This window comes from Argopecten irradians, chromosome 3 (genome assembly GCF_041381155.1).
Source record: "Argopecten irradians isolate NY chromosome 3, Ai_NY, whole genome shotgun sequence".
NCBI classification, from domain to species: Eukaryota; Metazoa; Mollusca; class Bivalvia; order Pectinida; family Pectinidae; genus Argopecten; species Argopecten irradians.
This window is the reverse complement of record NC_091136.1, coordinates 16,227,809-16,244,260: the sequence shown is the minus strand read 5'-3', so window position 1 is coordinate 16,244,260 and position 16,452 is coordinate 16,227,809. Positions and strand designations below refer to the sequence as shown.

General features: G+C 36.2%; 1 protein-coding gene across 1 annotated transcript in view; it reads left to right on the top strand.

Annotated features, from left to right (window-relative positions):
- LOC138317672 (uncharacterized) overlaps positions 1 to 16,452 on the top strand; it is a 329,361-nt gene that overhangs the window by 189,299 nt on the left and 123,610 nt on the right. The window contains exon 3 of the mRNA XM_069259496.1: positions 10,874 to 11,215. Within this exon, the coding sequence (XP_069115597.1) occupies positions 10,874 to 11,215 (342 nt within the window). The remainder of the gene's footprint in view (positions 1 to 10,873; positions 11,216 to 16,452) is intronic.

Sequence of the window (16,452 nt, the reverse complement as noted above, 5' to 3'; positions counted from 1 at the left end):
CAGCTGCAAGATGGAATTAAACAAAATTATTCTCTCCATGGAAATTCAACAACTATCTGTCTTTATGTCTAATGCTCCTGGATAATGAGCAGATGGTTTCTATTGTTCTGCCATTTTGGTTCCAATCATTACTCTGTTTTGCACTTTTCTGCCTGATAACGAGGACTTGAAATCTGCTGAGTGGTCCAGAGATGAAGGGATTCTTTGAGAGTTTTGCGGATTTAGGAGCTTGAGATTTGGGGGTTAGGGGATTCAGGGGTTAAGGTTAATGGTCAAGGGCTCACAGGGTTAAAGGTCAGAAGTTAGAATATGTAAGACTACAAGGAACCAAGGACTGGAACATTTCGATATGCATGGTTCAAGATCTAGACAATTGACTGTTCAGATGAATATGTTTCCAACAATTGTTTATAAAAACATTTAACACATAACTTTGTGCACAAATCATTGATTTCAAACACCACATCAATTCTATTTGCTCTCAATAAGCCATGCACATTATATATAAATTTAATCTAAAAGCAATATTATTGGAGTCTAAGGCTTCTCCCTATTAATGAAGCGATCGTCGATGGTTAAGGTTATTTGGTGCATATAAAGTCCTTCGTGGTTTTAGGGCTTGATTTACTCAGCATTCCAAAAACAAGTTATATACTCTAATGATCGGTCTGCACTACTTTACTGCCCTCTGGTGGTGATTTCTACAATCAGCACCAATTCTTACGGAAGAACTACGAAAGTCAAGAATACCTCATGTCGGGTAAATCAGTCGAAAACAATAATTTACGCTAAAGATTCGGAGAAAAAGAAAAAAAAATCAGTGGTCTGTTTTGCAAGGTCAGCCTTGAACAAGGATGTATTGAAAAGAATGCCACATCTTGCTAGATTCCTGTTTTGCTAGGTGCTTTTATGACCCACGTCATGAAATCCGCTGCATTCAATAAAATTTACTACACTGTCCTTGTAAACATTGTACCCAATGATAATTTGTCTGTAGACATTGTACCCATTGATACTTTGTCTGTAAACATTGTACCCATTGATACTTTGTCTGTAGACATTGTACCCATTGATACTTTGTCTGTAAACATTGTACCCATTGATACTTTGTCTGTAGACTTTGTACCCATTGATACTTTGTCTGTAGACTTTGTACCCATTGATACTTTGTCTGTAGACATTGTACCCATTGATACTTTGTCTGTAGACATTGTACACATTGATACTTTGTACACATTGATACTTTGTCTGTAGACTTTGTACCCATTGATACTTTGTCTGTAGACATTGTACCCATTGATACTTTGTCTGTAGACATTGTACCCATTGATACTTTGTCTTTAGACATTGTACCATTGATACTTTGTCTGTAGACATTGATACCATTGATACTTTGTCTTAGAATGTCTTTGTCTTAAATTGTACCCATTGATACTTTGTCTTAGACATTGTACCCATTGATACTTTGTCTGTAGACATTGTACCCATTGATACTTTGTCTTTAGATATTGTACCCATTGATACTTTGTCTGTAGACATTGTACCCATTGATACTTTGTCTGTAGACATTGTACCCATTGATACTTTGTCTGTAGACATTGTACCCAATGATACTTTGTCTGTAGATATTGTACCCATTGATACTTTGTCTTTAGACATTGTACCCATTGATACTTTGTCTGTAGACATTGTACCCAATGATACTTTGTCTGTAGACATTGTACCCATGATACTTTGTCTGTAGACATTGTACCCATTGATACTTTGTCTTTAGATTTTGTACCCATTGATACTTTGTCTTTAGATATTGTACCCATTGATACTTTGTCTGTAGACATTGTACCCAATGATAATTTGTCTGTAGACATTGTACCCAATGATACTTTGTCTGTAGACATTGTACCCATTGATACTTTGTCTTTAGACATTGTACCCATTGATACTTTGTCTGTAGACATTGTACCCATTGATACTTTGTCTGTAGACATTGTACCATTGATACTTTGTCTGTAGACATTGTACCATTGATACTTTGTCTGTAGACATTGTACCCATTGATACTTTGTCTGTAGACATTGTACCCATTGATACTTTGTCTTACTTGTACCATTGTACTTTGTAGACCCATTGATACTTTTCTATACCATTGATACTTGTCTGTAGAATTGTACCATATACTTTGTCTGTAGACATTGTACCCATTGATACTTTGTCTGTAGATATTGTACCCATTGATACTTTGTCTTTAGACATTGTACCCATTGATACTTTGTCTGTAGACATTGTACCCAATGATACTTTGTCTGTAGACATTGTACCCATTGATACTTTGTCTGTAGACATTGTACCCATTGATACTTTGTCTGTAGACATTGTACCCATTGATACTTTGTCTGTAGACATTGTACCCATTGATACTTTGCTTTGTCTGTAGATATTGTACCCATTGATACTTTGTCTGTAGACATTGTACCCATTGATACTTTGTCTGTAGACTTTGTACCCATTGATACTTTGTCTGTAGACATTGTACCCATTGATACTTTGTCTGTAGACTTTGTACCCATTGATACTTTGTCTGTAGACATTGTACCTATTGATACTTTGTCTGTAGACATTGTACCTATTGATACTTTGTCTGTAGATATTGTACCCATTGATACTTTGTCTGTAGACATTGTACCCATTGATACTTTGTCTGTAGACATTGTACCCATTGATACTTTGTCTGTAGACATTGTACCCATTGATACTTTGTCTGTAGACATTGTACCCATTGATACTTTGTCTGTAGACTTTGTACCTATTGATACTTTGTCTGTAGACATTGTACCTATTGATACTTTGTCTGTAGATATTGTACCCATTGATACTTTGTCTATAGACATTGTACCCATTGATACTTTGTTTGTAGACTTTGTACCCATTGATACTTTGTCTATAGACATTGTACCCATTGATACTTTGTTTGTAGACTTTGTACCTATTGATACTTTGTCTGTAGACATTGTACCTATTGATACTTTGTCTGTAGACATTGTACCCATTGATACTTTGTGTGTAGACATTGTACCCATTGATACTTTGTCTATAGACATTGTACCCATTGATACTTTGTTTGTAGACTTTGTACCTATTGATACTTTGTCTGTAGACATTGTACCTATTGATACTTTGTCTGTAGACATTGTACCCATTGATACTTTGTGTGTAGACATTGTACCCATTGATACTTTGTGTGTAGACATTGTACCCATTGATATTTGTCTATAGACATTGTACCCATTGATACTTTGTCTGTAGACTTTGTACCCATTGATACTTTGTCTGTAGACTTTGTACCCATTGATACTTTGTCTGTAAACATTGTACTCCATTGTTACTTTGGCTGTAGACATTGTACCCATTGATACTTTGTCTGTAGACATTGTACCCATTGATACTTTGTCTGTAGACATTGTACCCATTGATACTTTGTCTGTAGACATTGTACCCATTGATACTTTGTCTGTAGACTTTGTACTCATTGATACTTTGTCTTAACATTGTACCTATTGATACTTTGTCTGTAGACATTGTACCCATGATACTTTGTCTGTAGACATTGTACCCATTGATACTTTGTCTGTAGACATTGTACCCATTGATACTTTGTCTTTAGACATTGTACCCATTGATACTTTGTCTTAGACATTGTACCTTGATACTGTTGATTGAAACATTGTACCCATTGATACTTTGTCTGTAGACATTGTACCCATTGATACTTTGTGTGTAGACTTTGTACCTATTGATACTTTGTCTGGAGACATTGTACCTATTGATACTTTGTCTGTAGACATTGTACCCATTGATACTTTGTCTGTAGACATTGTACCATTGATACTTTGTGATAGACTTTACCATTGTACTTTGTAGACATTGTACCCATTGATATTTGTCTATAGACATTGTACCCATTGATACTTTGTCTGTAGACTTTGTACCCATTGATACTTTGTCTGTAGACTTTGTACCCATTGATACTTTGTCTGTAAACATTGTACTCCATTGTTACTTTGGCTGTAGACATTGTACCCATTGATACTTTGTCTGTAGACATTGTACCATTGATATTTGTCTGTAGACTGTACATTGTACCCATTGATAATTTGTCTGTAGACTTTGTACTCATTGATACTTTGTCTATAAACATTGTACCTATTGATACTTTGTCTGTAGACATTGTACCCATTGATACTTTGTCTGTAGACATTGTACCCATTGATACTTTGTCTATAAACATTGTACCTATTGATACTTTGTCTTTAGATATTGTACCCATTGATACTTTGTCTGTAGACATTGTACCCATTGATACTTTGTCTGTAGACATTGTACCCATTGATAATTTGTCTGTAGACATTGTACCCATTGATACTTTGTCTGTAGACATTGTACACTGTAGACCCCATTGATACTTTGTCTGTAGACGTCTACTGTCCTTGTAAACATTTGTTGTGCGGATAAGTATCAAACTCAGTCCTTTCCCTAGACACCATTCACTTGCAGTTATCTTAGTAAAACCTATTTTCCATGTTCTCAGCTTCCAGAAGTTGTTGGGCTCTAGATCAATACTGTACGGAGGAAAAATACTGATGATAAATATCACAATGGTATTCTCCGATATTCCTGTTAAAGTGTCTCGTTTTCTTGACACCCACTGTGAGTCAGTCAGTCAACACCAACACTCTGCCGCTCTCCCCAAGTTTCTTAGAATCTTTTGACTCTAAGCCAAATTTTCAAAAAATGATTTGAAGTTCAACAGAAACATAAGGAATTTCCAGCAGTTTTCTATTGTGAATTGTAAAATGCATGTATCTGTACGGATCAGGTTGTCTGAAAGACATTCCCCAACCGTAGTCGCTGTGTGAACAAAATCACTTAAACAAATCCATTTTAAATGAAATATCAGGAACTTTTCCAACTCTTAAGTCAAAGTCAGAAAAACTCTTTACTAATAGTGTTATGGTCCTGGTGTATATTGGATTTGCCGTTCCGCTCTTCGATCTGGATCACAAGTATGTTTTTGTGGGTTATGTACTATAAAACTGGTGCTACACGTTTAAATATTAATGTAAGGTGTACTGTAATTTACATCATAAATGTCCCTTACAATCTTAAAGAGTTTCAATTCTTTACTTTTCTTGTGTGAGATTTCTGTCCAAAAACACATAAATTGTTTTATTGTGTTCCCACAAAGAAATTAATAAATTTGGTCATATAGTATATAATGTACATATGTCTATCCCGTACTATTCTGTCCAAAGTTCTCTGAACCACTGCTTTCCGTCCCACTGCTTTCTGTCCTACTGCTTTCCATCCCACTGCTTTCCGTCCCACTCCTTTCCATTCCGCTCCTTTCAACACCACTCCTTTCCATTCCACTCCTTTCCATTCCACTCCTTTCCATTCCACTTCTTTCCATTCCACTCCTTTCCATTCCACTCCTTTTCATCCCACTCCTTTCCATCCCAGTCCTTTCTGTCCCACTCCTTTCCATCAAACTCCTTTCCATTCCACTTCTTACCATTCAACTCTTTTCCACCCCACTTCTTTATTCCACTCCTTTTCATTCCACTCCTTTCCATTCCACCCCTTTCAATTCCAATCCTTTCCAACCAACTTCTCTCAGTCATACTCCTTTCCATCCCACTCTGTTCTATTCCATTTCTTTCCATTCCACGCCTTTCCATTCCACTCCTTTCCGTCCGACTCCTTTCTGTTCTACTCCTTTCCAACCCAGTCCTTTCCGTCCCACTCCTTTCTGTTCTACTCCTTTCCACCCCAGTCCTTTCCGTCCCACTCCTTTCCATTCCACACCTTTCTGTCCCACTCCTTTCCACCCCAGTCCTTTCCATCCCACTCCTTTCCAGTCCACTCGTTACCATTCCACTCCTTTATACCCAACTCTGTCCTGTCCCATTATGTCCTGTTCTGTGGCATCAATCCCATTCAGCTTTAATGTCATTGTCTTTGATATATTTCCTAGTTTTCTTTTTGGATGCCTGTAAAATTGATATTTATCTGAGAGTAATTGAATTTCTGTCACAATTCTGTGATTTTGTCAATATGTTAAAAATCACAGAGCAGTTTTCCAATTAAGTTTGAAGTTACCCATGTTTATACTAATATTTGAAGAAACTTGAAATTTTAGGTTGCAATCAAGATAATGAATACTACATTTAGAAAATAATCATATCGTAAATGCTTATGTTATTTCTGATCCTGTACATGTAATTGGAATTGTATATTAGATTAGATAATGTAACAGATATCTGAATAAAAAATAATGAAGAAATTCAATGATATTTCAGTTAGATACAGAATTTCAAACAAGATGCCAAACTTGGAATATTTGAGAGAGAGAGAGAGAGAGAGAGAGAGAGAGAGAGAGAGAGAGAGAGAGAGGGGAGGGTGTGGAGAGAAAAAATTCTGTAAAAGACCTTTTCAGCTGTAAACTTTCTTTATCTTTTTATATTTATTATACGATCTTCATAAAAAAAAAGAACAAAAGTTTTATGAACAATAAAAGAATTATTGTCTAAGGCCAAGCAGTCTAGTATATGTAAGCCTGACTGTGATGTTATTTAGAATCACACTGTAGACTGTTATGAAATCTTTTCAATACATAAATGTTCAATATTACATTTCACCGTACTGTTTTTGCACGGCATAAATATCTTCTCTCTTTCTAGTTCCTAAACTCTGGAGATTCCAGATTCCTTATATTGAAATATTTGTAAGATTAAAGTGACAATGCGTCCCATTTGTTACGGTGCGTTACAAACACGGCTATAGGAAGTTTAGATAGAGACATAAACAATATGAATTATAGGGAATGTTTTCTCTATGCAGGTTATGGGAAGTGTAGCTCTGTTGAAAGTATCAATGGTTGTTATGGTAACGGCACTGACAGTTAAGGAAATATACCAAAATTTTCTTTTTTTTATCTGCAGTTTAAGATATGTTTGTCGTTTTCATGTCGTGACAGACAAATGTGATATAGGCTGGCGACTGTCGTGAGTTATTATATAATGTTCGTTGTCTATACTGCGAGGCTGTGACGGATGTGGGGTACATAAACTAAACGCAGCATCATAGTCAGCTCTACTCTTGTAGCTATAATGTTAAGTCTATGTTGTTTTAGAAGAATTCACTTTAGGATATTACTTGTCCTCAAATGACCTTAGAATTATAGGGCAATGAATGGGAAGCTGCATGTCCTTGACATTAGGACTGTAGGATGAAACAGGGGAGGTTATCCTTAACTGACCTTAGGACTGTAGGACTATACAGGGGAGACTCTCCCTTAATAACTGACCACAGGATTGTTGGGCAAGAAGTAGGATATAAACAAATGTTGTGTTTATATATAATTGAACTTTTACTTTGTGTGATCTATATAATGATTACCTCCTCAGGGTTTTTTCTCTGTCTAGCCTGTATTTACACTTATTGACCTGTAAGGGTTTATTCACCTTGACTCCTTATATGAAATTAACAACTTTTGATGTCTACTGTCCATCTATCACTCCTGGGGGTCTGTATTCCCGATATTTCCTCTGCAAAATATGGAATGTCCACGTTACCCACACAAACACGAATCACAGCAGACTTGGTGATTGTTGGGTTCCTTCATTATTAATTCTTTATGAATCGTGAATTTGATTGTCTCTGCCCAGGTTATTCTTTAGGTACATCCTAGATAGCTGAGAGGATCAAAGTGAGTTTTCAGATTGATGCCGAGTAATGGTTTGATTACAATAAAATATCATATATGATTTAAAAAAAATGTTTTATCTGATAACTTTATCAAGTCTACAAACAAGTGTTGTGTCTGATTCCATCAGTTCTCTTGTGGATGAAACTAAAACAGACTTGAGTTTTTTTCCTTTTGTCCACTTGTCTGTCTGTATGTCTGTCTGTCTTTCTTGAGATTGTCATGTATAATCCACCTATGGATAACAGTGGCTGAATGGTTAAGGTGTCTGACATTTTGCCTCTATCTCTCTACTATCTCTCCACCTCTAGTTAACAGTGGTTGAATGGTTAAAGTGTCTGACATTCTACCTCTTGCTATCCACCTCTAGTTCACAGTGGTTGAATGGTTAAGGTGTCTGACATTCTACCTCTTGCTATCCACCTCTAGTTCAAAGTGGTTGAATGGTTAAGGTGTCTGACATTCTTCTCTTGGCACATGAACTCTTGATAACAGTGGCTGAGTGGTTAAGGTGTCTGACATTCTTCTCTTGGCCCTTGAACTCTTGATAACAGTGGTTGAGTGGTTAAGGTGTCTGACATTCTACTTCTAGCTCTTCACCTCTAGTTCACAGTGGTTGAGTGGTTAAGGTGTCTGACATTCTGCCTCTAGCTCTCTTCCTCTTGGTCACAGTGGGTGAGTGGTTAAGGTGTCTGACATTCTGCATCTAGCTCTCCACCTCTTGGTCACAGTGGCTGAGTGGTTAAGGTGTCTGATATTCTGCATCTAGCTCTCCACCTCTTGGTCACAGTGGCTGAGAGGTTAAGGTGTCTGACATTGTTCTCTTGGCCCTTGAACTCTTGATAGCACTGGTTGAGTGGTTAGATGTCTGACATTCTGCCTCTAGCTCTCTTCCTCTTTGTCACAGTGGGTGAGTGGTTAAGGTGTCTGACATTCTGCCTCTAGCTCTCCACCTCTTGGTCACAGTGGCTGAGTGGTTAAGGTGTCTGACATTCTGCCTCTAGCTCTCCACCTCTTGGTCACAGTGGCTGAGTGGTTAGATGTCTGGCATTCTTTTCTTGGCCCTTGAACTTAGTAACAGTGGCTGGGTGGTTAAGGTGTCTGACATTCTACCTCTAGCTCTCTTCCTCTTGGTCAACGTAGCTGAGTGGTTAAGGTGTCTCACATTCTTCTCTTGGCTCTTGAACTATTGATAACAGTGGCTGAGTGGTTAAGGTGTCTCACATTCTTCTCTTGGCCCATGAACTCTTGATAACAGTGGCTGAGTGGTTAAGGTGTCTCACATTCTCTCTTGGCCCATGAACTCTTGATAACAGTGGCTGAGTGGTTAAGGTGTCTGGCATTCTTCTCTTGGCCCATGAACTCTTGATAACAGTGGCTGAGTGGTTAAGGTGTCTGACATTCTACCTCTAGCTCTCTTCCTCTTGGTAACAGTAGCTGAGTGGTTAAGGTGTCTCACATTCTTCTCTTGGCCCATGAACTCTTGATAACAGTGGCTGAGTGGTTAAGGTGTCTCACATTCTTCTCTTGGCCCATGAACTCTTGATAACAGTGGCTGAGTGGTTAAGATGTCTGACATTCTTCTCTTGGCTCTTGAACTCTTGATAACAGTGGCTGAGTGGTTAAGATGTCTGACACTGTTTTCCTAGACCCCACCTTTGAGACATATGTCTGGAAGTTGCTGTGTACGTTCCAAAAATTTTTGATTTTTTTTCGAGGAACTCTTGTTTTTCCTCCTCCTCCTCCACCACTTGACCGTCAGTACCACTGCCAGAAACCTGACTTGTCCAAAGAGCTGTTAAGAGGAAGTAAAACGCAAACAAACCATGCTGATACTATGAATAAAACATTATTCTATGTGAATGGCTGAATCCTTGTTTACTGTAAGCCTATAGATATCTGGACATGTTCAATCACTTAAACAGGACAAGATCTGTGTGTGTTAACGCTATAAGTATCCCCGTACGTCATGTTGGTTTAGACAACAACACATAAAACCAAATTGGTTTTTGTTGATCTTTTTGTGGAAGATTCATTACCATTTCTTAGTGTTCTGAAACTATTGAATGAATGGAGGAAATGGCTCGAATAGCATTCAAATTGTGATGGAAAATATTGGGTGTAGGGTGATGTCACAAACGTTAACTGATGCATCTTAAAATGCCACCAGAATTTTTGAATTTCTCCAAATAATACTAAAAAACCTAGTTACAGATTACAGTTTATTGCTCCTATTTGTCAGATCCTTAATGGTTTTTATGATATCTTTACATTACGTTATTTGATTCAATAGACTAAAATATCTAATTTATACTTCAATACCAAAATTTCATCAGCCAATTAATTTTGTTCATGTTATACTCTTAAGAATGAATTTTAAATCAATACAAAATTGTAGGAATGAAATAGTAATATAAAGAAGGGTAAAAGGGAACACTTTGACTTACACCAGTATAGAAGATTGAAAGCGCTTTAAAGAAGAGTTTAATAGGACCTCCCTATTTATTGAAATAAAAAAGTTATACAGAAGGGTAAATAGGACCTCCTTGCCTTATATCTGTTTATTGAAATATAAGCAATATAAAGAAGGGTAAATAGGTCACCTCCTTGTCCTATACCTTTAGTAATTAGATTTTTTCCCATTTTATAGAAACCCTGAAGCCAATAAACAACTTTCTTTGCTATAACTCTGCAGTCTATTTTGTAACCGTAGGCTACTATAGTAATATTGCTAGAAAAGCATTTAATGAAGAAAAATGTCTATCAAAAAAACGCAACAGTGGCTTTTAACTTTTTTCAATGATTTCTGGTGCAATGTAGATGTTAAATTTACCTCTGTTTCATTGCAATTTGTACAATAGCATGCTATCCGATGTTGAAATTAGGCCATAAGAATGGGAGAAAAAAAGAAAGAAAGATGTTATAACTTAAGTTATGATCAGTTAACCTACCCTGGCCATGTGCTCTTGGTCAACAAGTTTGATCAATTTCGCGGGAATAATATTCAAAAGTCATTGCCATGGTAGTGAAATTTTGATCATCGAAGTATAAAAGATTATTGTTTTCTAAATTTTCTTCATCAATTGACCTCATTTTTTTTTATCTTTTCAGTGGTTGTTACAATAACCGGCGTTACAACGAGAAAGGCGACTAATTTAGGTGGAAGTTTGGTGCTAGACTGTGAAATGACAATAGAGAATGATAAAGAAGGTAACCGAGTGATTGAGTGGAAAAAGGATGGCCTCTCACAAGAAGTCTATCTACAGTACATAGGATATCAGCCTATTGTGAATCCTCAGTTTCAGGGACGGATTAAACTTGTGAACGGAATTTCGCTGGAGATTTCACATATTCGTGCTGAAGACGAGGGATGGTACGAGTGTCAATATATTGTTGTTGACGGTGTAAAAGATAAAGCGGGAAATGGAACCTGGGTATACTTGGACGTCAATAGTAAGTCAACTTTTGTTTCTATTCTTGATTTTTGTTGTTTACTCTTTATTTCAGGAGTGCCTACTTAATATTTGGGTATCAAAAAGTACAGTATAACTTGTCTAAACAGGATGCCATCGCAACTAACATATTTGGTCCGTATAGACAGGTTTCTGGATTAAACAGGTTTTTATTATGAAGATTAAGAAGAAAAATTCTTACACAGGAATGAACAGGGATCTCGATACGACAATGGTCGGTTTTGACAGGTTGCACTGTAAGTCTTCCTATTCTAAGTGTCAAACAAATATCTGATATCTACATATTCATGGAAATGATTTCTCACTGTAGTTACAGGATGGAAAGGACCAGCTAGTTTTTAACTATCCTTAAATGAAGAAAAGAAGCAGAACCTGATTCCAGAATTAACATTATCAATAACTCAAATCTCAACTTGTATTTAATTTATGATATTTCGGGGTTTATATAATAAGGGAAATATATAAAACTTTGGATGTCACCGGGGTGTGTCCCATATCTCTTATATCTTACAGGGAGTTATCTCCCTCCTGATTACACACAAGTGCAAACATTCGGAAATAATTTGTGCAGTCCAAGAAGTAGAAAAGAATATTAAGATCTGACGAAACTTAGCATTTATGAAATGATGTAAAATAAGAAAATATTAATAGATTCTACAAAAGGTGTTGGAAAAGTGATCCTCCCTGTCATACACCAGATCTACCATATTTATGATTTTGCTATTAAAATGATAATGAGAGTATTCTATAACAATTAAAATTTGTTAATAGGCAATTGTCCATTTTCATTTGGAGTAATCAATCTTATTTTAGATTGATCCAATTCAAGTCCAATTCAACTTAAAATTAACCAACTGACATTGTAGCGACATTTGTCAAATTAATTCAACATATAGTGAGCAATTTTGCAATATTAAAATTCAATTTTTACTTCAGACAAAAAACTAAAAAAGTTAAATGTTATTCATAATATATTTTGTTTTTACAGATTACATTTTCGTAAGCATATCAGTGGCTAAAAACTTCAAAAATGTCATTTTGCAAAAATGCAAAAATAACTGGCTCTAGGATATTTACTGTGTAGTTGAATCAATATTCCAATACAATGCGTCCAAACATAGGAAAGAATAATAAAATATTTGGAGTTAATCATGGTACAATGAACACCAGAGATTGAACAAGGCAAGGTGACCTGAACAGTCATAGTCATCTGGCTGGTGTTGTTTAATTCAAATAGAAAATCATAAGGATGTTTGAAGACGTTGAAAGCCATGCACTCATTGAGTTGGAAGCTTAAAAGCAGTTTTTGTTGACATGAACTCAATATATTTGGCCAGAATATGCTGCTGCATATTTGATTCGAGCGAAATAATTAGATGTCTTCTTTTTAGCTTCCTTCCACTAAAATTCTTTGAATAATATGTGTGTATTGAAAATTTACTCGATATTTTTTGTAGAACCAGAAAATTTTTGTTAGTTATCTTATATGAATGAATTGAATATAAGTACAAGAAATGACGGTTTTAAGATTGTTTTAAAGATCTTAATATAGACTGCAAATTAAAAAAAATTGGAAGTTTTTTGAAGCGCTATGTAGCGAAGGACAGTAAAATTGCAATAAAGTTGGAAATAAAAGCAGTATGTCACAAGGTATAGGGAACAATTGAAATACAAAGTAAGAGCATTGTCTTATGGATAGGTACATAGTTAAAAGAAGTTAAAAGATACATCAAATGTAGTCATATAAATTCAGTATTCAATCCTATCCTGCAATATTAAGGTTCAATTAAGCCACATTTGTTACAGGGTATCATATATGTTGTTTCCCCCTATTTATGATGTCTGGATTTCACCATCTCTCTTGAAACATGATGAGATGAGAGATGTACAATGTGCAATATCTATTATTATGTTTTCCTACTGATAGCCAGTGGTTTGCTGACTCTCTCATCTATTAGTTGTGTTGTCTTTCTTCTCTCATTTGATATGGTGCAACCCATGTTGATGACACTGGTTTTTTAGAACTCACCTAGCCCAAACCCGCCTACCCAACTAGGAGATGATAGCACCTGTTACCAGCCGATCTATCCGCACTAGCTTTGGTGTTCCCAGGAGAGCAGCTTAACAAAAAGTCTCATGAATTATGAATGAATCTAGTACACTGATCTGATTAATTGCGTTGAAAATGGATGTGTACCAATTTTGACCAGTACTGGTTCTACTGAAAATCCACCCAATCAGAAACCAGAGTAGTTGTACGTGTAATTGATCTTGCTTTTCTGGAGCACTTTCTTTTGTTTTCTTTGTAATTTTATGACAGTCTATCACTTTCTGTATATTTGCCCATATATGATAAGTTCTCATACCCCGTGTCATGTTTGGGAATATGGTTCATGGCTGTCACTGTTAAATCAGTACCAATGCCATCTTATTTTGACTAAACACCACTGTGTTAATCTCTGAGGAACAATTCTTGTTAAATTCATGATCTAATTACAGTAAAACGTATTTCATATTGAGCGCGGTTACAACAAGTTCATTGCTATAATGTAGCAGTTTCATTCCCTGTAAAGGTTCCTTCATGTTGTTTCTACGATCCGTATAACAAACTAATCTTATAAGAAAGTTATTTCGTTGGTGCCCAAAGGCTTTGGAAGAACCATGATTTACTCTCAAGTGATATTTTCTTATTTTGCATAGTTCTATTTTTACTCACATTCACGATTTGCTATGAAGACAATTTCTAATATTTTTTTTTTGTAAATCAAACAACCAAGATGGCTGCCACCACCTCATATTATGGGATGTATTATCCCCATGAGGTGAGCGCGTTAAATACGTACCAATATTTTGTTTTACTACTTATTTTTTGAGTGTGATAATGTTGGTTGCATCAATGCCCATTGTTTTCAGTAATAGATAATAACCTTTTTATCCCCCGCTTTCATCGAAACGGGTGATATTAATTAGAGTCTATGTGTCTGTCTGTCTATCTGTCTGTAATGCTTAGTTTCCGGGCAAACAACTGCCAAAAATCTTCAGTGATTTTCATCGGACCCTTTTTGGCGGAGTTATGGCCCTTTGAGTAACGAAAAACCCATTGTTTGTCTGTTTCCGTTCAATAACTCTCGCAAATATTACCAGGTTTTCTCAAAACTTGGTAACATGGTTAAATGTTTTGGGACCTTGGCCGAGTTTGATTGGCACTTTCAAAAGTAACCCTATTATGCGGAGATATGGCCCTTTGAATAACGAAAAACACCATTTTCAACTGTTTTCAGTTGTATCCGTTCAATGATGCTTGGTTTCCATGCAATAATTGCCACAAATATTATGCAATTGTTTTGTAACTTGGTCACATGGTTAAATGTGCCAAGGGTTCGGAGGAAGTCGCTCGGCATTTTCATCGGACCCTATTTGGCGGGGTTATGGGCCTTTGATTATCGAAAGCATGGGATATGAATTCCACAAATTTGCTTGTTATTATTTATTTACACTAATAGGTTTATATGTGCACAGTCTAACTGATGGTTATTTTGTGTTCCCAAAACTCAACCCACAAACTGATGTTTAGTAAAACCCAATGTGGCTGTAACGATGATCCAGGATGATTTTGCTAACCAACATTCTTGTGTGTTTGATGTTTATAAATAGGTTTAAAGCTAATTCCGTTACTATAATTAAACCACAGATTTTATTAAATCTTGTTCCAGACTTCCAAGGACTTTAGTTTCTATATCTAGAGGAAGATTGATTTAGATTTGAAATTGGTACTGTTTGAATTAAAACAAAATCAGAGCTGTAAAAATGTCTGACTAGGCGTTTCAAATTTAGATTGGGAGTTATTTTCATTAAAGGCAGAACAATTCAATATTAAAAGAAAATTGTCTACTGAGATAAAACTTACAGTCTCTCTATTAGTTCTTAAATAACATATACTGAAATGGTCATTACATAAGATAGACAAAATAGCATTATCTCTATGAGCCATCTTCTCTATCTTTAATTTGCTGCCTTGCTTAAAAAAACCTGATAAAACATAATTTGGTTTATTCTTAAACGTAGCACACATTTCCAGCTGATCCTTTCCTGCCATTAGTGTATTTGCGAGTAGAATGAGAGGGCCCAGTGGTTAAAGTGTCTGATATTTTTATCACTTAAAAGTCATCTATCGTCTGGCTTACAGATGGTTTTATGGTTCAGATTTTGGACATGTTTCTATTAATTTGATATTGTATCTACAACATGATGGTCTTATGCTTTTAGTTTTCAGTGCAACTCTCACTACTATAGCCTTGGACCTCTTGTCTGCAGTGGTCAAGTGGTCAAGGTGTCTGACGATCTGCCACACATCCTCCACTTTAGAGCCAAGGATCAGACTGAATATCTTCGGCGGCATGCTTCAGTGATATAGCACTATAAAAAGGGCAACAGTTCCGCTATACAGTCTCCCAAAACACACACCTGCATCTCATACACGCAACACACCGCATGTGTCATGGGAGGCCGTCCGTACATGACTCTGGCTGTTAATAGGACGTTAGTTAATTAAACAAACAAACAAACAAGGTAAGATGCTAGACATCCTACCACTAGCCTTTCACTTCTGAGCTGATCAGGTGGTTATACTGAAGCTACTTCACTACCAGTGAGTGGAGTTTGCTATTATACCTTTTCAATTCTAGTGATACAATGTTAAGCAGTAAATGCCAGGTTGATCTCCCCAACCCGTCATATCTGTACAAATGGTTAATGACCTTTTATACAGTTTAGATTGATTTGATTGGTTTAACATATCTTATTAACAGTCAGGGCCATTTATGGACATATTACATTAAGGAGATGGAGAAAAACTGGAGTGCCTGTAGAAAATAAAGGAAAACCTGTGGGCAGTACCTGGCAACTGCCCCACATGGAATTTGAACTTGTGACCCAAAAGTGGAGGATTTGTGGTAATATGTTGTGACATCTCGTGGTCATTACAGTGGCCTCCTCCCCTTTGATACAGATATGTTCACCAAAACAACAAAGCATGATATTTAAGTTATTATTCCAGTATAATTTTGGGTAACCATAAAAGGCAATTGGTTTAAAGAATCTTAATTGCTTTTATGGCTTAAATCTTGAGAAAGCTTTAAATTTATTATATAAGCACTTAAGAACCTAAAATTTGTTTTAAGTTTTTTTGTAAAAAAGTCCTCTGCTTATTTTCCGCAG